This window comes from Ochlerotatus camptorhynchus, unplaced genomic scaffold (assembly GCF_037179485.1).
Source record: "Ochlerotatus camptorhynchus isolate MF236.1 unplaced genomic scaffold, CSIRO-AGI_Acam_v1.1 ptg000102l, whole genome shotgun sequence".
NCBI classification, from domain to species: Eukaryota; Metazoa; Arthropoda; class Insecta; order Diptera; family Culicidae; genus Ochlerotatus; species Ochlerotatus camptorhynchus.
Window position 1 is genome coordinate 3,255,414 of NW_027040592.1, and position 23,062 is coordinate 3,278,475.

Genomic DNA, 23,062 nt, shown 5'->3' on the forward strand with positions numbered 1-23,062 from the left:
ATAGGCAAGTCAAGTAGTGAGCCAATTGAAAATCGTTAGTTTCGTATTGATTTTTGGTTTTAGCAACAGTCAATACGAAACTAACGATTTTAAATTGGCTCACTACTTGACTAGCCTATTGGTACCAAGCAAACGATTAACGTACCACATTCTAGTCGAAATTCTAGTACTACACTATGTTTGTTTTGATTCGCTATGAAAGTTTGACAGATAAAATGAGGGGTTAGTGCTAGGGGCATCTCACTCTAAACTTTAGTTCCAATATTTATTAAATATTTTTAAATATCTCGTAAGTATCGCTAAGTATTTTTAAGTATTTTAATTCTAGGTTTTATTTTCATCGTAGTAACATTTGTTTTATGACCGGTTGCTAGTTTTTTTTTTTCTTTTATTATAGTCACTTTAACGCTCTTGGGTCATTCGTGACTTGTCCAGGGGTGAGATTTGAACTCGTGACTTTGGCGTCAGAGGTATGGATGCGAACCACTACGCCGGGGTCGCCCCCGGTTGCTAGTGCTGTGTTTGTTGTTTTTTGCTCCATCAGTTCGATAATTTTAGTCGCGTGATCTGATCATTTTTTAGAGTATAAAATGAGTTTATTTGAAATGAAGTGTACATTCATTGTAAGGGGTACGTATTTCAAATCTGCATACGAAAGGATATAACAAAATGTATGTTTTTCAGTGATCTAAAATATGAAAATGAAGTACATCAAGTCTTGTTGATTCGTTTTCCCCAACATCAGGATCCTAGAAGACGATTTTGAAACCAAAGTGCTTTAAATGTGTACAGTCCCCTACAATTAAAGAACATTTAATTACTGTACAGTCAGTCTAGTGTGTTCATCATATGGAAGTGTTCCACATTTGTGGAAGAATGTATGTTGTTGTTGATTGTATGTATTGAGCATGAGCATGAGCATGAGCATGAGCATGATTGACCGCCCGCGGTTGCTACTCTGTTATTGCCAGACCAGCTGTAATTACACAGAGAACCAATAGACGATGCTTGGGACTAGCAATCATCCTCAATGTGTAAAAACTGGTGATCTCAAATTAGGCAATACCAGCGCCAGCCGCGCCTGAACGCAGGTCAAGAAAGGAATGGGTAGGAATGTGCTGACGTGACACTCGCTTTGATGGAAGCTGAGGAGTCCTCTGCACTTCCACGAGGAATCACAGGGATGTTTGGTAAGAGGGTTGGGTTTGCAGCAGGGTTCGTTTTGGTAAACGATAAGCTGAATTGATGTCCTAACGATCGTATAACGCGAAGGAGCTTGGGATTGAACCCACGGTCTTCTGCTCAGTAAGCAAAAACGTTTGCCACTAGGCAAACGAGCTCCTTTTTAATCATCGAGTTGCTGTTATTACCATGTAGTCATATTAACAAATAAAACGATTGACGAATCTTGATGTGGATGGGCTTGAGATTAGACTCAAGATGTTCTGCTCAGTAAGCAAAAACGGTTGCTCTAAGGCCACCGAGCGCCTCATATCACATCATACCATTACTCAAGTTGTTATAACTATTCAAACCCGGCACCGACGACAACGAAAGGTTTAGCAAAATACAGCGATCTTACCATACATTTTTAATATGAAAGGACCTGGGACCGCGTTTTTCTTCTCAGTAAGCAAGCCACTGCAACCGACGATCTTTCAAATCTGAAAACAAAAGGCTACGAGAAGGTATTTAGGCCTTGATTAAATTCCACTATCACGCGACGTTCAATGTTTCGATTTGCTCTTTACGCATTGTTCAGGCAATTATAATAAGCTATGACCGACGTGACGATTGTTTAAAATAATATGAGTAATATGAGTATTATTGTACAAACCACAGTAGATTGCAGAAGTTACCTCACTATTCCGCAGCGCCATCAGCTTTCATCTCTGGATCCTGAGCTGTTTTGGTGATATACCCACTTGCGGCATACTACCTTGGGCGCCCATATAGGCGTGTACTATGTAGGTATGTTGTTGTTGACTGTATGTATTATGAAATAAAAGCTGAACGCAATGAAACTGTTTATTCTCAAGACTACTATAAATTACTTTACCGAACCACCGAATCTATAAATAACAATTGAAAATGGTTTTTTAAACGATAAAATGAAAAATGGAAAATGGAGCAATTTTGTAAGGTTATCGTTCAGCTCATTAACCACTTTAATGAGCATGCCCCCAATATCGCCACATTTTTTTTTATAATCTGTGACGTAAAATCATTGTATGTATCCACTAAAAGCTAGGTCAAGTCTCTAAGGGAGCATCCATTAAGTACGTCATACTCTTAGGGGGGAGGGGAATTTACAAATATGTGACAAGCAATGCATTAGGTATTGGAACAACGTGACGAATGGGAAGGGGGTACATTTTCTCAAATTTTTGCGAGGAGTACTTAATGCATGCTTTCCAACTCAATGGTTCCAACTCTATTAGTTTCTTTAGGGTGAAATAATAGATTTTCTTCAAACTATATCTGTAGGACCATAATGTCCACATGGGAATGTTCAAAGTAAGTGACTGTAAGAAAAATATCAGGTGAATTGAATGTTATGATAGTCAATTTTAATAACCGTTCTAAATTTTGTTCTGAACCGATTTTTCGATTTGAACTTGTCCAACTTGGCGACCTTTATGAGCTTCAAGTAGAAGGGCATCGTATGGGGGGAAATCCATGGGAATGTTGTTCATTTCTGCAGCCCATAACGCTACGGAAGCTATGAGCCTCGGCTCTCCGGATGCCACAAGTTCCGATTCAGCTCCCATCAGCTTAAATGTCCGTAGTCATTTTCACAGGATCAAGATCCTAGTGGATTAAAACCTCGGTGAAAACCTCAATGAAAACTATACTTACACGATAGTCATTTCCAGATCTGTATTTTGAACGATAAATTTAAACGAGCTATAGTCGAAATGTTCCAATGGCCATCAGTATAGCTTCCTCTTGAGACTGGATCAACGAGTCACGTACGATACGGTCAGTGGCGTGTAGTTAGAAACTCACAATTGTTTGACACCGGGAGCTTCTACGCCATTCCTGAAGGGGACGTGTCTACATCCCTGACTGCTGGTCTAAGCCAGTCGGCAGTTGTTGGGGTGGGCACCAAAGGCCTCTTTTGCTCCCGGGTCTCCGGGCGTTGGAGAGGTAGGGAGAGTTTTCGGAACTATGAGAAGCTTGACAAAAAGGGTTAATTTAGGCTTCAATTTAATGGTTTTATTGATCCAATGGTGGGTGGGAGGTGAAACACTTACGCTGTTGCAATAGAGAAACCGGCCGCTGTCGATGACAAGCTACCGATCCTCGTGGCTATCGGCGGCTTAAGTGTGGACTGATCTCAGATCCTGGGAGACCACGGACGTTAACTGTCCCAGAGGTTGAAATCTCGGTCTCCGAAAGGCACAAATATAGTGTAGTACTAGAATTTCAACTAGAATGGGGTACGTTAATCGATTTGCTTGGGACCAATAGGCTAGTCAAGTAGTGAGCCAATTGAAAATCGTTAGTTTCCACCGTGTATATTCAAGAAAATCCTCTAATTGAATCTACCAGAGGAACTCAAACAAGCTGTTCACTAATAGATTTAAATACGCAATATAGGTTCTAGAGTGGGCTCAAGAGAAAGAGGCAGTTAATCAGACCCCATTATTATCATTAATTCAAATAATGCTGCAACTCACACAAAACAAACAACAGAAGTCTATTCATCATCCTCTATAGTCGGTCTCAAACAATGTTCCCCACCGGTTCCAACTCTTTCCGGCCGCTGATGGACCATTGCTTTTCACATCACGAAATGTTAGGTTTCTGGTCTGCCTTTGAGGGCATTATAAAACCCTAAAACACAGGACTTTTATTATCCTATGAACACAAAACACCAAAATTTCGCGCACCCGCCACTTCTCGCGTCATCCTCATTCCGATTTCAAACCAAAACATTCAAGTTGTCGGAAATACCGGGTTGTCGGGATGGGTATTTTACAAACAATCGCAGCTTGCTCTATGACCGGCAAAATCGGCACACCTGCGGCATACTTGTGGCACACTGACAGAAAAGATGACCCAAGATTGGTGTGCGGAGAGACCTACCCCTTGAAATGATCTCGTTATCTACCAGTTCATAGAGGTTTTGGCTATTTTTTCAAATCATTGTGGCGATGGCTTTCTGCAGGATACTTTTCGTTTTGCAATGGAGAACAGGAAAATACATTCACGAATTTAAACGAACAAGGATATACCAGGATACACAAATTCCTAGGTTTTTGTCATTTATGTTATATATTCAGAACCTTCACGTTTCTTGTGCAAAAACAGCAGTATACCACAGAAGTGATAGGGTTCTGTACCGCTGTGAAAATGTTGTGCCGTTACGTTATGTCCACTATAGAGCTACAAACAACTATATACATAACAAGGATGACGGGATGAAGGAAAATTGGGAGGAAAGAACGGCCATTGCCCAAAATCGGCCTCTTTCAATATCAGGCGTCCGTGTGCTAAGACGCATTTCAATTAGCTAAGTGCAGTGGTTGGTGTTTTGAACGATAACCAGGAGAAAAAGATGCTAAAAAGATTATGGTGCCTTGTAGTCCGTTTATATTTAGGCAGACATGCCAAATTTCAGTGCGATACTGTCTTTAGTTTTGTTTTGACAGCTGATTGTTGTTGACTTGTTTGGCATCATGTTGAGTATGGATAAAAACGATTTTCGTTCTCTCATAAAAGATTATTTTTGAGAGGCAAAACGGCGAAGGAAACAAAAGAAAAGTTAGATAAATATTATGGGGTTAATGCTCCGTCAGATTACACCGTCAAATATTGGTTTCGAGAGTTTAGTGGTGGCCGCAACTCCACTACCGATCAAGTCCGCAGCGGCAGGCCCTCCGATGTGCATGATACATGAAATGGTGTTAGCTGACCGGAAAGTGAAGCTACGCGCGAGCTAGCAGATGCCGCAAAGATTAGTACTGAGCGCACACGCCATATTTTTGGTGAGATTCCGCATATGAAAAAGTTATTCTGCCGCTGGGTGCCGCGCAAGCTCACTCCTGACCAAAAACACGAACGCAAGAGCACTTCGAAAGAGTGTTTGGACTTGCTGATGCGGAATCGGGCGGACTTTTGGCGTCGATTGGTAACTGTTGATGAAACCTGGATCCACTATTACACCCCAGAGAACAAAATGAGTGTTCGGCAATGGACTGAAGCCGGCACGAGTGCTCCGAAGTGGCCGAAGGAGGCTCGATGGATCGGAAAGGTTATGGCGTCGGTTTTCTGGGATTGTCATGGCATTCTCTTCGTGGACTACCTCGAAAAAGGAAAAACCATCAACAGCGAGTATAGAGATTGCTGACGTTTATCGTACGCACACTACGTCACGTATACGTAAACGCAAAATGTTTTCATCGGAAAAAAAAACTTCATAGCTGAAAATTTTCCAGATGAAAACAAGTCACTGACACAATCACACTTAAGCAATCTCTAATACCATAGAGGTAACTCTAAGACCAGAAGGTCTCGAAGAAAAACGTGCTCAACTTTTTGGCTCAGCTCTGGTACTCTCTTCGGTCCCAAGCTAATCGATGCACCCCTCGAAACATAGGAAAATCCACGAACCCCTCATTTTGTCTGTCAAACTTTCATAGCGAATCAAAACAAACAAAGTGTAGTACTGGAATTTCGACTAGTACGGGGTACGTTAATCGATTTGCTTGGGACCAATAGGCTAGTCTAGTAGTGAGCCAATTAAAAATCGTTAGTTTCCGCCGGATGCTATTACTGTGCATTATTGGAGCGATTGAAGGGCGAAATCGCTGCAAAACGGCCTCACATGGAGCGATTTTTTTTGCGTTTGCAAGACTATGCGCCGGCGCACAAGAGCATCGCAACCACGGCTAAAATCAATGACTTACGGCTCATATTGCTTCCGCATCTTGTCGGTGCCGCATCCATCATATTCGCCCAATTTGGCTCCCTCAGACTATTATCTCTTCCCAAACCTCAAAAGATGGCTCATCAATAAAAAAATCAGCTCACGTGAGGAAATCATCGACGCCGCGGAGGAGTATTTTGCAGACCTTTCGGAAAATTACTTTTCGGACGGGATCATGAAGTTGGAAAATCGCTGGAATAAGTGTATCGAGCTAAAATTGGACTATATTGAATAAAATAAAAAAAAAACATTGAAAAAATAGTTTCATTTCCAAGAAGGTTACTTTTCACCCCACCTAGTAACTAGTCTTCTTGTTTAGATTATAGAATTAATATTCAGATTTGGCAAGCTGATCACCCTGGAAAAGTTGTGATTTTTTTGTATTTCCTTGATTTGTTTTCCATGCTGAGAACCAATGCTACCGACGCCAGGGAGGCAGCTCCCACATCTGGACTCTACTTATCGACCCATCAACTCATGAACCGGGGACCAACAACTTTACTTCCCTTCCGAAGGAAGGCGTGATCAGAGATGTTATGCCTCAGAACATCGCGGCGGCGCCGACTGGGATTGAACCCAGGCCTGCTGGAGCGAGAGATAATCACGCTTGCCACTACACCATTGATTAGATTAGATTAGCCGTTTTCGTGCTATGATATGCAATGGCCGAATTGCGGCACACACTTGTTTCATTGCCCCTAGTGAACAATTATGCGAAATTAGATGGAATTCGGATAGGGTAAAATAAATCGATTCGTCAGTTGGCGTGGATTAGCCCAGTGGCGAAGGATAAGCGTGCACATGATGCTAATGACAATGATGATGATGATGATGGTCTTTATAATGTCGGAACGGGAGCGGATTGCTGGAGTGGTAATAAGTGCAAAGGAGGGATAAGTCCTCGCGTGCTTAATTCACCGCAGACAGTTACTTCCTTTTGTTGCTTTTCTGGAACGTTGCGCTGCGTTCGCTCTAGTTGGAAAAGAAGGACGGAAGTACTCGAGCCAAGTGCGAAATGGTGCAAAAATGAAGCGCGTTAATATGACGGCAGAAGGAGTTCACGTGGTCTGACATCGAGAAGTTGATGGGTTGTTTGTCAGGGAAAAAAAAATGGGATGATGGATCAATTTGTTAAGTTAGTCAGGAATTTGAAAAATTAAGGACAAGCTTCCTTTGAGCTTCCTCTGACTCACATCTCTTGAAGCTTCGTGAAAAAAATCCGGGTTTAAAAATGTCGATCACCTAAACACCGCGCGTAAAACCAAATCAGCCAAAAATATTCAATGTTTGTCAACACCTTACCAGGCGTCTCTTTCTATCTCTTTTTAATACACTAGATTTAAGGAAAAGGCAATTGTAACCGTGGAAAATACTGAAGCCGTTTTCGGCTATATAAACTCTGTAACCCTTATGAAATAAACTCAGGCTTGTTCAAGCACGTCTCTGACTTCAATACGATTCCCTCTGAGAAGACCGTAAACTGAAGAAAGCCATTGGCTAGTGATCTACGGTCTTTAGACCATCCAGTAGAAACCACTAAAGCCTAGGTCTTGAACATCCGCCGCACCTCGTAAAAATATAGGATCTCATAGTGTCTCAATTTTTCATGACATTACTTTGGCCTTACTTTGGATTTCCACCGCCATTTCCTGGATGTTCCTCCTCTATATAGTTGCTGCTCATCATCCTTTTGCATCTAAGAGATCTAAAAAAAAATCCCTAACTCTGTAAGGGTGAGACGAAGACATGAAGAAATTTAACACTACTTCAGTCGGGTAACTTCCTACCGCCGATAATCAACTCCGAAATGCAATAAACATCTCACAATCGATTCGACCTGTAGAGCTTCAAGTCCCGACATCCGCACGCAACTTGTCTTTGACTATAACGCAAACCACCCGCTATTATAGCTAGCAGTAGAGGCGAACGTCTTTCCTAGTTAGGATCTTAACCAACTTGAAGAACTAGGCGCTATTTGCTTCCATCCGAGCGGAGCGCACGTGACCTGGATGCACTGCAGCAGCCAGATGGACGGACCAACTTTCTGGGTAAAGGTAGATCATTGTACACAGTACTTACACGTTTTCGGAGAAAGTTCTCTCGGGTTGTTTGTCCCCGGCAGGTAAACTTTTTGTGGGCTGTACTGTTGCACTTTGCCATCCGGCGGTGGTGCAGAGAAAAAAAAAGTGCATTCACCGCTTTAGAGCGTTTACTTCGTTGACAAGAAGCGACGAGAAGAACGTTTATTGCAAATTTTATTAGCCTGAATGTAAGCTGCCGGGTGGCTGGGCGGTGGGGGTGTATCATCTTCTCTGCTCGTTTTTGTTGCTTTGCTATATGCTTAGAGGGATGATCGGGAGAGGTTAGGTCACGAGTGCATCACATGCTTGCATGGGTGCAGCAACAGTCGAAAATAAAAGCTAGTATCGTGTGCATATCGGATGTGTGGCTTATTGCACTATGTTTTTGGGGAGTTACATTCTGGTACCTAGATAAGACGAGGAAAAGAAACATATGCCGAGTGGGGTTTGGGTTGGTAAGTACAAGCTTCTCGGAATTGGAAGCAGAGTTGATCCGGACCGGCGACAATCTTCTAATTGATTGGATTTTATTTATTGAGCGTAGCTTATGTGTCGCTAATTTTAGGCTCGTTGACCAGTGTTATGTGGAAGGTAAATTAGAGTGGATGAGGATTGATTTTTTTACGGCCAGGCTGCAGGCAATCAATACTCAATAGTTTATGATCGCCAAGCAGGGCGAAAAGTGATAAATGCTTCGATAGATGTCAATGAAGATCGTCTTCTTGTTTTTCTTTCCTTTATTTAACGGCGGTCTCTGTTCCGCAATCTAGTGCCAATCACCAACGGACATCGATTGCCATCCATTGACGGGCAATCGAATGTGCAGGAAGGCAGCTTTCACTCCTGCTTAGAATATCGCACCCATTCAACACACATGGGCCGGGACCAACGGCTTTAATTCCCTTCCGAAGGAAGACGTGGCCAAAGATTTGTATGCCTCAGAAAAATCCCACCGACTTCGGCTGGGATTGAACCCAGACCCATTGAGGTGTGGTCAATTTTATCTCAAATATGTGACGTTCGTATTTGTCAGTCCCAGAGCACCTACATTTAGATGAATGTTCCTCTGTGTGTATAGTAAACCAGGGACTGCTAAGCCAGCATTCTTCTGTTGTCTGCTATTTTTCACCCACACACTTACAACCAACGCAAAACAAACACATGCGGTGTAAGCAATAGCTGTAAAATATGCAATACAGCCGCAAAGTTCGTATGTGTTGTTCAAGTTTTTTTATGGGCCATAAATTTATAGACCAGTTAAGAGGGTACTGTCAAATTTGTGAAATCCTATAATGGAAACATTTCTAGACTAACATTTGAAAAGGGCGTAATTCCAAAATGACCATATCGAGAAAATCGCTTCTGAATTTTGTTGACCTAAAAATTAATCCTATTTCACGACTTTCCATTTTCTGGTTGATTTTATAAGCTTGACATATAGTTAATAGTGTAATCTATCATCATGCATCACTAAAAACTCAAAAAAAGTTTTCTTTGTCGTGAAAATGAGAAGAAAACATCATACGCCCTGATAATTTCATACATGTTGTTACCCCCCAAATCTTCCACCCTTTGAACTGCCAACACTGGTGATACGCCGTGGAAGTACACCCTCGGGATTTTTTGTTTGTTGTTCCGCCTTGGTTCTTCGTTCGCAAATTTTGTGAGAGTGGAATTACGCCCGGAGATGTTTTGGTCTTCTTTTTGTTCGTTGTTTACACGTGAACTATCAATCGGATGCATTTCAAATGAATCGGGCGTGACTAGATACTAGAGAATCAAAACATTTGGCATATTAAAACGATATAATTCGTAGTTCTGGTGCAAGGCGTAACAACCAGATTCATCATAGAGTTGAAAGTTGGAAATACGCCATGTAAGAAGAAACGTTTTTGATGATTTGAAGTGATATTTTCTTCTACTTTTTCGTGTTTATCGAGTAGTTTGTGAACTATTCTCTCTATATGTGGCAAAATATGGTTTGTTTACATTTTGGCTCTTACGCCCCTTTCAAATGTTAGTCTAGATTTGATGTCAGTCTCGTGGGTTACTGATTCTTCTTCTTCCTGCCTTTGACGCTCTTATAAGATACACAGTATACACGAGGTTTCACTTGCTTTCAACAGCAGACTCCCGGCCTAGTAAGGCCTGTACTCGAAAAAATGCACCAGGCAAAAGTGTTCGTCAAAAATTTATTTTAAGTCGGATTTTCTTGAAAATTTCAGGGAATGAACTTATACATATGGATTATGTTTCGGCACAATTATTTTATTCAATTTCATTCCATCGCTGAAAGCCCGCACCTTTCTCTTAAGACCCCTCATTACATTTTGTGCAATGGTGGAGCCGACCTTGGACGATTTTCGAACTTTGGCCTTCATTATGGCCCAAAATCTTTCCACCGGACGAATCTCTGGTGAATTTTGGGGGGTTGGCGGTGTTTGGTACAAAAACAACGTTATTGTCTCTGTACCAATCCAACGTCGATCGTGCGTAATGGCATGAGGCCAGGTTCGGCCAAAATAATGTCTCGCCTCCGTGGGACCGCAGGAAGGGCAACAGACGCTTCTGGAGGCACTCGGTGCGGTAAATTTCGCTGTTGATGGTACCCATTGTGATGTACGGTTTACTCAGTTTACCGCATTGGCATATGGCCTGCCAGAGGAAGTATTTTTTGGCGTCCAGAACATCAAACCGTGATTTGGCAACGTAGAACTCCAGCCCCGGTATCTGTTTTGCGTCTGCCTTGATGTAGGTTTCGTCATCCATGACCACACACATCGGTTTCGTTAACCACTCTCGATACAGCTTCAGTGATACGAGTGTTTTGTTGATCACGCCGGTTCGGTGCCTTCCGGACTTTGAATACACGAAGCTCAGCTCGTTTCATGGTTTGCTGAACGAACCAGGCGGAACACTTTGCCTTCAGATCGCAGTCGCAGTCGGATTTTCCATTACGGCGCGCAAAATTCTCCGGCGATTTCCTTCTTGTTTCGATGACATCTCAATAAACACTGAACCGATTGTTATGCAATTTTGAACATGTAAACAATTCACTCCAAACTAGTTATACCCAGATTTTCATCAATTTTTACCCACGGATAAAAAAGTTACACACGGATAAAAATTGTGCATTTTTTTTCGAGTACAAGCCTTATATAGATCAAAGCGAAGTGAAATGTGAAGCACGTGAAAAGTTCAAAACAAACGGAACATCAAAACTTTGGTATAACAGTCAAAGTAAAAAACCGACATTCACCGCCATTTTGAAATCCAATATAGCGGTGTCCGGACAGCAAAACATAAATTTTGATATCACATCAAAATTGATGTACTTCAATCCGGTAACCGATAACTCTAAGACCAGAAGGTCCCGAAGAAACGTGCTCAACTATTTGGCTCAGCTCTGGTACTCTCTTCGGTCCCAAGCTAATCGATGCACCCCTCAAAACATGGGAAAATCCACGAACTCCTCCTTTTATCTGTCACATTTTCATAGCAATTAGCCAGAATATAGTCATGGTACCTATATATGGATCCTGGAAGCAACCAACGGTCCTCCGGAAGATCCGAAACATCCGTAAAAGTGGTCAATCCATGAAACTGATCCTAGAGCTTCGCGTTTTTTTTTAGAAAACACTTGGAATTGTGATATAAGGAAAGAATTTGAGGTCGTGACATAAACATCGTCTCGGATGGCCATGAGACCGTCCTCGGGAAGATCTAAAACATCCGTAAAAGTGGTCAATCCATGAAATTGATCCTAGAGCTTCGCGGTTTTTTTTCGAAAACATTAAGAACTGTGATGGACCCAGATGGCCCTCAGGATGACCTCTGGTAGATCCGGAACGTCCGTAAAAAGATCAATCCTAGGGTCAATCCATGAAATTGATCCTAGAGCTACGCGGTTTTTCCGAAAACTTTAGGAACTGTGATATAAGAAATAATTTGAGGTCGTGACATAAACATGGACCCAGATGGCCATGGGACCATCCTCCGGTAAATCCGGAACATCCGTGAAAGTGGACAATCCACGAAACTGATCCTAGAGCTACGCGGTTATTTTTTCGTCATTGACTACTTTTACGGATGTTCCGGATCTTCCAGAGGACGGTCCGATGCCCATCTGGGTCCTTGTGTATGTCACGACCCCAAATTCTTTCTTATATCACAGTTCTTAATGTTTTCGCGGAGCGCTTGGATCAAGTTCATGGATTGACCACTTTTATGGCCGTTCCGGATCTTTCGAAGACCGTTCTGTTGTCTCCAATATCCATGCATAGGAACCATGACTGTATTCTAGTTATGACTCTTTTCGCTTTAAAAAAAAGTAGATGACCCTATTTTCAATATTTTTGCAATCAAAATAATCTACAGACACTAGGAATGGTAGAAGTACCACAATTTTTGAAATTAATCAAGAAATGGCTAAGTTATGTCAGTGAAAATTTACCGTTACACGTTTTTCGGAGGTTTTGTAGTCAGCGTAATGTTTTTTACCCACCGTATTCGAAGTGTTAATACGCCAATCGATAGGAAATTTTTCTACGAATCTGAAAATTATGACTTTATCAATTTTCAAAAGGGGCTATTGAAAATTGCATGAATGTGCAATTGTTGTTTTGATAATTCAAATTATCACCGATTGCCTGCGAAAAGCGCTTTCCCTAACACAGATTTCAAAATCGAATTCCATCCGGTCTTGCAATTCCATTATTCAATCACCGCGTGTGGTGAGTGGTGGTGTCCGGTCGTCAACATTATCATCATCATCAGCAGCAGCAGTGGTTTCGGCGCGTGGCGTTGTACATTTTTCTCCATTATACAACGAAAGGCTCCACGCAAGCAGCTAGCTATCAAGGCTGCCCTCAAGAGCGCCCTCGATTCACCGAAGAAGGAGGAAGAAGCCGCACCGCTACTGATCGGATTCAGTTGCTCGTCGTGAGCCGCTGTGGGCCATCTATGACAAGCGCGTCACCCTCGTTCTAAACAACATACAGCTCGCCAGCATCATCCGTGTTGAACGCCCTAATAGTTCAGCATTACTCATCCATCACGACAAAACGTTTCTTTTCAGGCCACCATACATTATTGTTGTTTAAGAGTTAATTTTCATTGAACGTTCGCTCGCCTTACTGCTAACCACCTTACCCCCAAGCCTCTTTGATAATGTACCCAGCAACCAAACGTTTGTTGTCAAATGCGTAACAGTATTGAAATGGCGTCCAGCATCGATTTTAGAACTCTACACGTCGTCCCCGTTCCGGAAATACCCATATTGATACGTAAGAACAGTCTCCGGTCTCCTGCCCTCCACCCCGGCCGACGCCGCGTGCGTTGAAGCCGGTATTCTGCCTTTTCGGCTCGTCTACACCGCAGCTACCGCTACCAAAGCCGCTGCCTTCCTCGCTAAAACGTCGGGAAACAGCAGGATCTTTCTCCTCGACGAGGCGAACCGACTCCTCCGCACGGTCGCCGACGTAGATCTCCCTCCAGTGGCCAGGGTCCACTGGCACGGAGACAAAAGTTGGCAATCACATCAGATCAGAATCGACAGCCGAATCAAGGACCGCTTCAGGGCAGGAGACAACACACTGGCTTTGCGCCGGACAGTCGTCGAAACTCTCGGGGCGCACTATCAAGATCACGAAATCAGGTACACTGATGGCTCGCTCGCCAGCAGCGGAGTGGGAATGGGGGTTTCAGGAGATAGTTTGGTCGTCAGCAATTCACTTCCGGCCCAGTGCTCGGTGTTTTCCGCTGAGGCAGCGGCCGTCTTTCACGCAACCACCCTTCCGGCCAATCGGCCGATCCTCATCGTTACCGACTCACAAAGCGCAATAATGGCCCTAACCGATGAAGCACCAAAGCATCCGTGGATACAAGGGACGGTAACGCATGCGCCGCCCAACACCGTATACATGTGGGTACCCGGGCACTGTGGCATCCAGGGGAACGTGATCGCCGACCACCTCGCCGGCTCAGGCCCCATCGGACCCAGGTTCTCTGACAATGTTCCGTTCCAGGACATCAAGAAATGGATCAAGCAGACGGTTCGGAGAGCGTGGGACAACGAGTGGAGGAACAATCGAACTCACCAACTACGAAAAATCAAGGCGACCACCGATCCCTGGAAGGATCGACCGAGCCTCAAGGAGCAGCAAGTGGTGTCCAGGCTGCGCACCGGGCATAGCAGGGCCTCCCATAATTTCGGAGGAACACCGTTCCGGAGAACCTGCGAAACCTGCGGAGTGCCAGCCTCCGTAGAACACATCCTCATCAACTGTGTGGAGCTCGAGGACCTTCGGGTTGCCTTCGGTCTGGAGGGAACCAGCATACGAAGTCTGCTTGGCGACGAGTCCCCGGCAGCAGACACCCTCATCGCCTTCCTGAAGGAGGCGAATCTTTTTTACAACATTTGAGTGTTTTCTGTTGGTGCTTTTGAATTCGTTGGCCCTTTTGGTAGTGTTTTTACAATATTTTATATAATTAAGCTAAATGCCCACTTGCCAAGATTGGGATCCTCCTTTTGAGGTCCCAATTCTTTTTTGTAATTTTTAAAAGAGATGAACTAGCCTTAGGCTAAAAATCTCTCTAATAAAGGAAAAAAAAAAAAAAACAAACAAACCCATATTGTAGGGTATTTTACAATGTTTCTAAAACTTATGGCTGGACTCCAATATGGCGTGCAGCTTTGAATTTTGGTCTCTACACGAAACCCCTGTTTCGAAAATTCTCACATTTCACAGCAACATGCTATATCGCAGGCTTTTCAGACATAGCATATTCAGGAAGTTCGCATGCAAACTAGTGTCACGTAGTGAGAGAGTTCATGACCAGACCACCATTCGAAAGAACTTGGTTACTTAAACAACTTACCTGAAGATAGTAACATTCTACATATATGACCAGGATTTCGAGATATATAGCCCCCTTATAAAATGTAAGCGCCTCTAGCGGCGTGGTTCCCAATTGAACTTGCTACCATAGCATGTATTCATTAAATGCCATTAAATTATTCCATTGAAATGTGTCATCGTTAACGAACTCCAAAACCCCAATCTGTCACACCGGTTCATACTTACGGTTTCGGTAACGAGCCAATCAATAGTAATAGGATTGTCACAGTACGATAAATGCACTCCATAATTGTGCCGTGTGCCAATTAAGTCATTTGCCTTCTTGCAGTTGTAAGTTTTTCGGCACCACCTTTTGTGCGAGATGATTAAATCGTCCTAGCGGAATAGGCTTCAGCTTGTCTTCGTGGTGCTCTGCAATGGGGGAACATAAATTGCTAAATTAGTTGAAAGTGACATGCCTCAATCGGTCGTATAATTTTGGAATGGAAAACCATCTTGAATCAGGATTTGCAAGGTTAAGATTTAACATCGATTTGGGTTTTATTTTTATGGGAAAATGAAGCCGTCTTATCAAACATCATAAAATGGAACCACTAACCTTTCTCGCATTACGCACATTGTACAATATAAGAACAGGGCAAGTTAAACCCGAATCTATTCACCTCCACCGTCACCGCAGCACCGTTTTGCGACAACGCCTTTCATTGAAATCTTTTATTCATGACCAACCGCAGCCCACAACAAAAAAAAAAAATGGTAAAAGGAACTTTCATTGTGTTCGCCTCAGTTTGGTTTACATATTTTCCGATAGACGAAGACGGACGCCAGCTCGCGATCATAAACTATCGTTTTGCTGTGTTCATCTAAAAAAAAATCCGAATGAACATGCAAAACAAGCAGGCGGTGTCGTCGTCAGTCACTTTCTGAGTAACTGCTGGTAGTAACCATCTCAAGTAGGCGGGACAGCGGGGGGTGGTGGAGACATAACCTAAAACAGCGCACTTTTTCATCTCTCGGTCGGTGCCTTGGTTGATGGTGATGGCGATGCATATGATTTCAATTTGCCAACATAAATGATGTTAAGGCTGAAAAGCGATGATGGTGTAGTTGGTAGTCGCCTTGCGTTGATGAAAGAAGATTTGCAATTCTAGTCCGTGGCAGCTTTCTCTCTTTTAACGACTTGATTTTGCATTCTAGCGCGAAGGAGTAAGTGTGGTGTTTTGTCGTTTGTGGATCGCTTTTCTCGTGCGGTGATAATTGTATGGCGCTGAGAAATTGTTGAAGTCATCAAGGTTTGTGGGGGGAGGATGTGGAGCGAAGTCTTTTGAGTTGGTTTGGTATTTCTAACGACGAAGTCGGCTGGGAGTAGGGTAAATGTTAAATATAGACCAGTTATAACCCATAAATGCAATGCACGGAAACTACACGGAACCGAAAAATTACCCAAAATTAAGTTCTTTTCACTCATCTCCCATGTTCCGTTCAATAAGCTAATTTTCAGTAAACTGCTTATAGTAGTTTACATTTTATTACGGCAAAAAATAATTAGTTACTCGTGAGTATTTTATACCCAAAATTAAGTTCAATTGATTCAAATTTGAGAATATCTCATATACTCACTAGTAGCTTGTTGAACAATAGTCATGAGAAAATCGAATCTCTCGTTCCGTTTTTGAGAACAACAGAAAGTGAGAGTGGGATACAAAACTCAAAATTACCCAAAATTAAGTAAAAATAACTTAATATTAGGGTAATTTATTTTCTCTGTGTACACTCAAAATAATCGGCACGTTAAAGCTACGTGAAAAATCACATAAGGTATCTCGTTTCCCTACACACTTAGAAAAATTGATGTAAATTCAGATGCGCTGAAACTGACATATACGAGCGTCAATTTTGACACAAAATTACCTCATAATAGACGCGAAATTCAGCTCAATCAAACGTACTTTTCTTCGAGTAATGAACTTTTCAGTCTCGGAGCACTTAATTTTACATGACATGTTTGTTTACGTCTCATCCTTTATGTCAAAGATGGATTCCGTCACGTGTAAAATTAGGAATTTCTAAGTGTGTATTCTATCAGTTTTACGTGACTCACGTAGCATATATGTGATACCACTTGAATATTAGAGGAAATTTCTGTTGACCACACTAACGCATCCAATGAAATTTACGTGATTTCCACATAGACAATTTCAATGTGCGTTTCACGTAAACCTTACATGGTTTCCACTTCTGAAAAAAAAGAATTCAACAAAGAGCTATTTGTGCTGACCAATGTTTGTTGTACGAGTCAAGTGTAAGTAGGGTTACCATATCGAAAACTTGAAAAGGAGGACATTTCATTTGAGGTTTGGAGATTAAGGAGGACAGTGATTCCTCTTCTTAACATTAAAGGAGGACAATGAGTTGTTATCGAACGTTTTAATAATATGTGCGCTATCACAAAATTCATGATTTGCAAAGGTTCAATTGACATTGTTCGTAACTTGTGGTCGTTACCAATTCAATTCATCTTCTCGTTATACTTCTGAGTAATGCATCAAACTAGCCTTCATAATTCATTTATGATACTTGGAAATGATCTACTCTAGCTGCTTTGCATGAAAACTACAGCTTTACAACTTTAAAACCATCCCAACTTTTATCATGTACCATTGAAACCAACATGCATCATCTAAGCAACCTGTTGATTTTACCATTGATTCAACATAGTACTCATAGTAGAAGATGCGCGCTTAGCGTTCTATTCAAAAGAATTCCTATTATTGATATTATTCCTGACATTCGATTTCACACTTCGCGTGCCTCGTCGCTCTCAGTATAGCAGAGACCCAAACAAAAATACCTAAAATCCCATAGAACCAGAACGTCAAAATCGAACACATGTTGGATTCAGTCTGTGTGGCTGTGCTCCATTTGGTGAATTTTAACATAAATTTGACACAGAAAATTTTCAAATAATCCTGCTTTTGTACCAGACTTATTTCTGGCAGACCAGGAATCCATTTTGACAAACACCTCGAAAATCACACGGGATTTGAAAATTTTCCATCTGTCAAATATAAGTTAAAATTCACCAAATGAACCGCAGCCTAAATGTAATGGGGTTGACAGCTATAATATATGTACTCCTAGTCTCATCATTGAATGGCATTTGCTAGATAAGTTGAGCTTGCGACATAATTAAACAAATAAGCTCTACAAACAACGCTCTTTGAAAACAGTTTTATGAGTTTGTTACTGAAAAAAATGCAAGAATTAAAAAGGAGGACATTTTCGGGCAAAAGGGGGATGAAGAAAAAAAAATATTTAAAAACGAGGACATGTCCTCCTTTAGGATACCATATGGTAACCCTAAGTGTACGTCAAGAAAAACAAAATATTATAAAATATTTATATATATTCAGCCAAGGTGTCCCGCCCCCTGAGCAGTTCAATTAAATTGTGGGAAATCGAACCTTCTAGAAGTTCATAAAAAGGTAAAAGGTTGTATCCAAGACACGACCGTAGATTTGACGTACGCTCGGTATCAATATTCGGCGTATTCCCATCACGGAAACGCCTCGTCTTGTGATGACAAAATTACACAAAACGCACGAAAAAAACGAAAATTGATTGGAGGATTTCTGGCGAGCCGTATGTTTTTTGGAACGGGGTGACGTGCTTGGCATAGAAGACCCACAGCGGCTCACGACGAGCAACTGAATCCGATCAGTAGCGGTGCGGCTTCTTCCTCCTTTTTTGGTGAATGGACACTCAAGTGGGCAGAAGTTCTAATTGTGTACTGGAGAAAAATGTTCAACGCCACGCGCCAAAAGCACTGCTGCTGCTGCTGATGACGACTACACGCGGTGATTGAATAAACACCGTATGGCAAGACCGGATGGAATTCGATTTTGAAATCTGTGTTAGGGAAAGCGCTTTTTGCAGACAATCGGTGGTAATTTTGATCATTATTGAAACAGTTGGACATTTGTGTAATTATCAATACTGACTTATTGAAAATTGATATAGTGTTTATTTTAGCAGAATTGTAGTTAAATTTCCAATCGATTGACTTGTTTAGAATTAAATTTCATCCTCAAAACTTGACCACTTTTCGTAACGCGGTTGATTTTGGTTTTTTGAAATTGCACCCCCAATATGTTGCCGAAAGACGTAATCCTACGTCAAAATAAAGAAAGTCCGGACAACATCAAGTAACTTTAAAAAATATTCAGATACTTCAAAAAACGTTGGGAAGTTTAGAGGTCTTTAGGATAGTTTCAGTAATTTCAAGGCAATTCTAGGAGAGTACCGAGAATTTCTGAAAAGATTTGAGAACTTGTAACGATGTTACCAGTACACAAACAACAACAAAATCAGCAGGGGATAAAAATAATTAAATGCATGTAAAACTTTCTCCGTGTAGCAAACTTGCGTTCCACGTGTCTGATCCCTTCTTATTGCGATTCCACAGTAGAGGTTTAATTGAGATCTAATCTGTGCATTTGAAAACGGATACACACAAAAAACGACGAAGAATATCGATCTCGTGAATCGTCGGAATATTCGGGGTAAAGGCCCATGAGTTTTGCAATAGGCGATCTCTCAAGCCTAGACCGCTGAAAAGTCAAGATCGAAAAGTTCGGTAGGCTAAGCAAACTCTAGTGCAAGCCAATAGTAGTCGAATTGTGCGACATAGTGAGTGCCAGATTATTACCGTGCTATTGCACGTAATGCTGGATTTTTTAAAGAACGACTTTCAGTGCTAATACCTAGTTGAGCGTGCCTTAGAGGTGATTCCGTACAGTATTGTACCTTGTGTGTACGGTGGTCAGAACTTCCTTCGAGTGAAGGTGCACCCCTAGGACGCCACGGGGTCCGTACTAATCGTCAGCCACATAGAACTGGTGTCTTCGGCCGATGAGGCATACAACATAGCGAGTCCTAACCCCGCACTCTGATTGACGGGAATCATCCACGTGGTCCGGGTATCCCAACCGTCCTTCGCATCGCTTTATTCACCACAAGCGGTTTCGCATATTTTCCGCCAGGTGAAAAACCAAGCGTTGAGCTCGCCATTCGCCATTCGAGTAACGCCCCGTTGCCAAGGTAGCCAAGTAGTCAAGTTCCAAGTATCACACGTATGAATTTCGTCGGCAAGTACACTTGCAGGAGGTCACGTGCACAACGTAGGACGACGAGGGAAGAGGATAAGGATCAGGGAGTTCAGGAACAGGACTAAAAGGATCAGGAAAGAGGAAGAAAACAAGTAAGACCGAACCAAATTGTATAATTATACTAACCCTACTATAAGAACACTTTCGAGTCGGTAGAGATTATACACACGAATGTCTCTCTTTTGAAAAATGTTTCGCTTAATAAACATCAGGATCTGTAGTTAGTGTGTTCGCATTCGTGACGAGTCTTAAGTTTGGTGGAGAGATATCGTTCGTTGCCGTTTTCGGTTTCGGGACGAGTAAAATAGGCCCTGGGTAGGCAAACCTTGAAAGGAAATCTACCCACCCGGGAAGTTGAATTGGTTTGTTAGGTCCATTCTTCGTTGGTGTTTGGGTGTAGAAGTTTCGGCCGTGGGTTAAGGCAACAATTAAGGACTCGCCCTGAGGTCTCGCAGCCGGGTACGGGATTTTTTTTTTGAGAAACGTGCTCCTTCGCGGCAAGATAAAGCTTGCCTGGCGCTTAAGCGGAGGTTGTATTGCATCCGAGCTTTAACCCTCCCATGTCCCGTTACAAACTTCATGGGGGTCCACAACAATTATAGGAAGATGTCCCGAGGAATGAAAGGAAATAGATACCGAAGGTTCCGGGGAAGTTTCATGAATAGACTGCGGAAATAGATGGGAACTGCTGTAAAATTTCAAGCATATCAGGGAAACTTCGAGAACTTCAAGGTGATTACATCAGCTTCGGGGAAATTGCAGGAACTTTGAGGAAGTTCTATGATCTTCGGGGATATCCAGTATATTTAAGAAAAGACAAGGAATCCTTCGAGAAGTCCATAGAATTTATGGAAAATCGTGGAAACTGTGAAGAACTTCCAAGAACCTCCGTGAAGCTAGGTCTAGAGATCTTCAGGGAAGCTCAATAACTCCAGGAAAGTCCAGACTTTCAGGGAAAATTAAAGATATGTAATTCGAGTATAAACTCCAACCCGCAAGATTTCCTCGAAAGGACCGGGAATTGAACCCACTGCCTCCAGCTTGGTACTACCATAGAGGTAACTCTAAGACTAGAAGGTCCCGAAGAAAGGTGCTCAACTTTTTGGCTCAGCTCTGGTACTATCTTCGGTCCCAAGCTAATCGATGCACCCCTCGAAACATAGGAAAATCCATGAACCCCCATATTTTATCTGTCAAACTTTCACAGCGAATCAAAACAAACATAATGTAGTACTAGAATTTTGACTAGAATGGGGTACGTTAATCGTTTTGCTTGGGACCAATAGGCTAGTCAAGCAGTGAGCCAATTTAAAATCGCTAGTTTCCACGGGTTGGTACTACTGTGTCTTTACTAAGAGCAACCGTACCAGTCGTTGCCATTTGCGGCACTATTTTACTTACGCACAGCGTTTCCATTTTGGCTTAATCACTCCTCTCCACACCGGTCGTTGCTATCAGAGTCATAACTTAAGTTACCGTTTTCCACACCGGCAAAACAAACTTTTGACGTTTATTCAAAATAGCAACCGTCTGATGCGTTGCTACCGGGTTGCTAAATTTATGAACTCACTACTTCCCAAGGTGCGGATTGCTATTTCCCCCACCTGAATAGCACCCCCCGGTACGCAAGTAGCGTTTTGGTAGAGGTTGGTAAAGGTGCCTTATTTACTCATTGGTACGGTTGCTCTAACTAGGCTATCTGAGGTCCCCAACCTGTAAAAAATAGTTTCTGTTAATTCTGGAGCTTCAACGGAATTTAGAATTTTTCGCAGGGAAGTCCAGAGAACGTCTGAAAAGTTTAGAAAGTTACAAACATATTTTGAGAACTTTCTGAGTAACTCTGAGGGCGTTCCCGAAAACTTAAGCAAAGGTCGCCACCATCCAAAGAAAAGTTTATATCTGTTTAAGCAGTTTCATTATTTTCAGGGATGTTCCGTGTATTTCGAGGAAGATCGGAGAACTTTAGAGCGATTTAGTTAAATTGTTGCATGAACTTTCAAGAAGTGTCGATGAATTATGAAACATTTCGAGAATTTCAGGAACGCAAAAAAAAAAAAATAGTCAAGAAAATCGTTGGAACGCAAGAAACGTTCCAAGAATTTCTTGAAAATCTAAGGAAATTCATAAGGGAATTAAAACTTCAGGCATGTCTAGAGTAGCTCAGGGAAGTTAAAGGATTTTAAAGGAAGTTCCATGAGCTACAAGGAAGTATCGAAAACTTCAGGAAAAATGCGGGAGCTTCAGAATAGATCAGTGAATCTGCGGGACGCACGTTAGAAAGCAACACGGAAGCCTCTAATCCACCTAGCACCGTCAAGCCGTTTCCTCATCAATGCAGTCCAAGTCGTCCTGGCCCTCTGTCTTGAGTGCGAGAAGAGGTCTTCCAGCTTGCTCATCAAGGCAAGTATCAATGTAATAATGTGTGCCATGCCTGAAGATGTTTCGCCTCACAGTTGGACTATTTGTTCTGCCACTGCGCACTGTATTTGTCACATTGAACTTCGTTCTGAACACGCTGAGGATGCTTCAAACACTGGCATTCCCGGGGCGCATCGTGGAAAGCACTTTGGAAGCCCTCGATCTCTTCTGCATACCGCTACCTGCGCTTTTCGCAGTCGTCTCAGACCCGTTGTTGGATGTAGGGAGAGGGTATTCCAACCTGCTGTCGAGTTATTAGTGTAGGTGTGATCAGCGAATCCAAACACATAAAGCAACCAACGATACAGACAAAACGGTGTTGCTACGACTACCATGACAAACTCGCTCTGTAACATAGCTCGATCCGAGTGGTAGAAGGATAATGATATATTGCTTGCCTGCTTTGTTGCAATATACACGGATGAGGACATAGCTTGATATGAATCGAGAAAAGACATAACAAAAAAAAATCCTATTAACACACGTGTATCATGTTCGACTTTACTTCGTGAAGCAGTTTGCCAACAATTTGCTCGTTTCCTTCTACCGCCCCGAGTGAGTTGAGTCGCACGCGCTGCTTGTCATGAAAAAGAAGGAAGA

At 42.3% G+C, this 23,062-nt stretch overlaps 1 protein-coding gene across 1 annotated transcript in view; it reads right to left on the bottom strand.

Moving 5' to 3' along the window:
- Positions 1-23,062, bottom strand: part of LOC135699104 (gamma-aminobutyric acid receptor subunit alpha-2) — a 76,534-nt gene that overhangs the window by 34,240 nt on the left and 19,232 nt on the right. The window contains exon 2 of the mRNA XM_065219301.1: positions 15,102-15,287. Coding sequence (XP_065075373.1) covers positions 15,102-15,163 — 62 coding nt within the window. The 5' untranslated portion in view covers positions 15,164-15,287. The remainder of the gene's footprint in view (positions 1-15,101; positions 15,288-23,062) is intronic.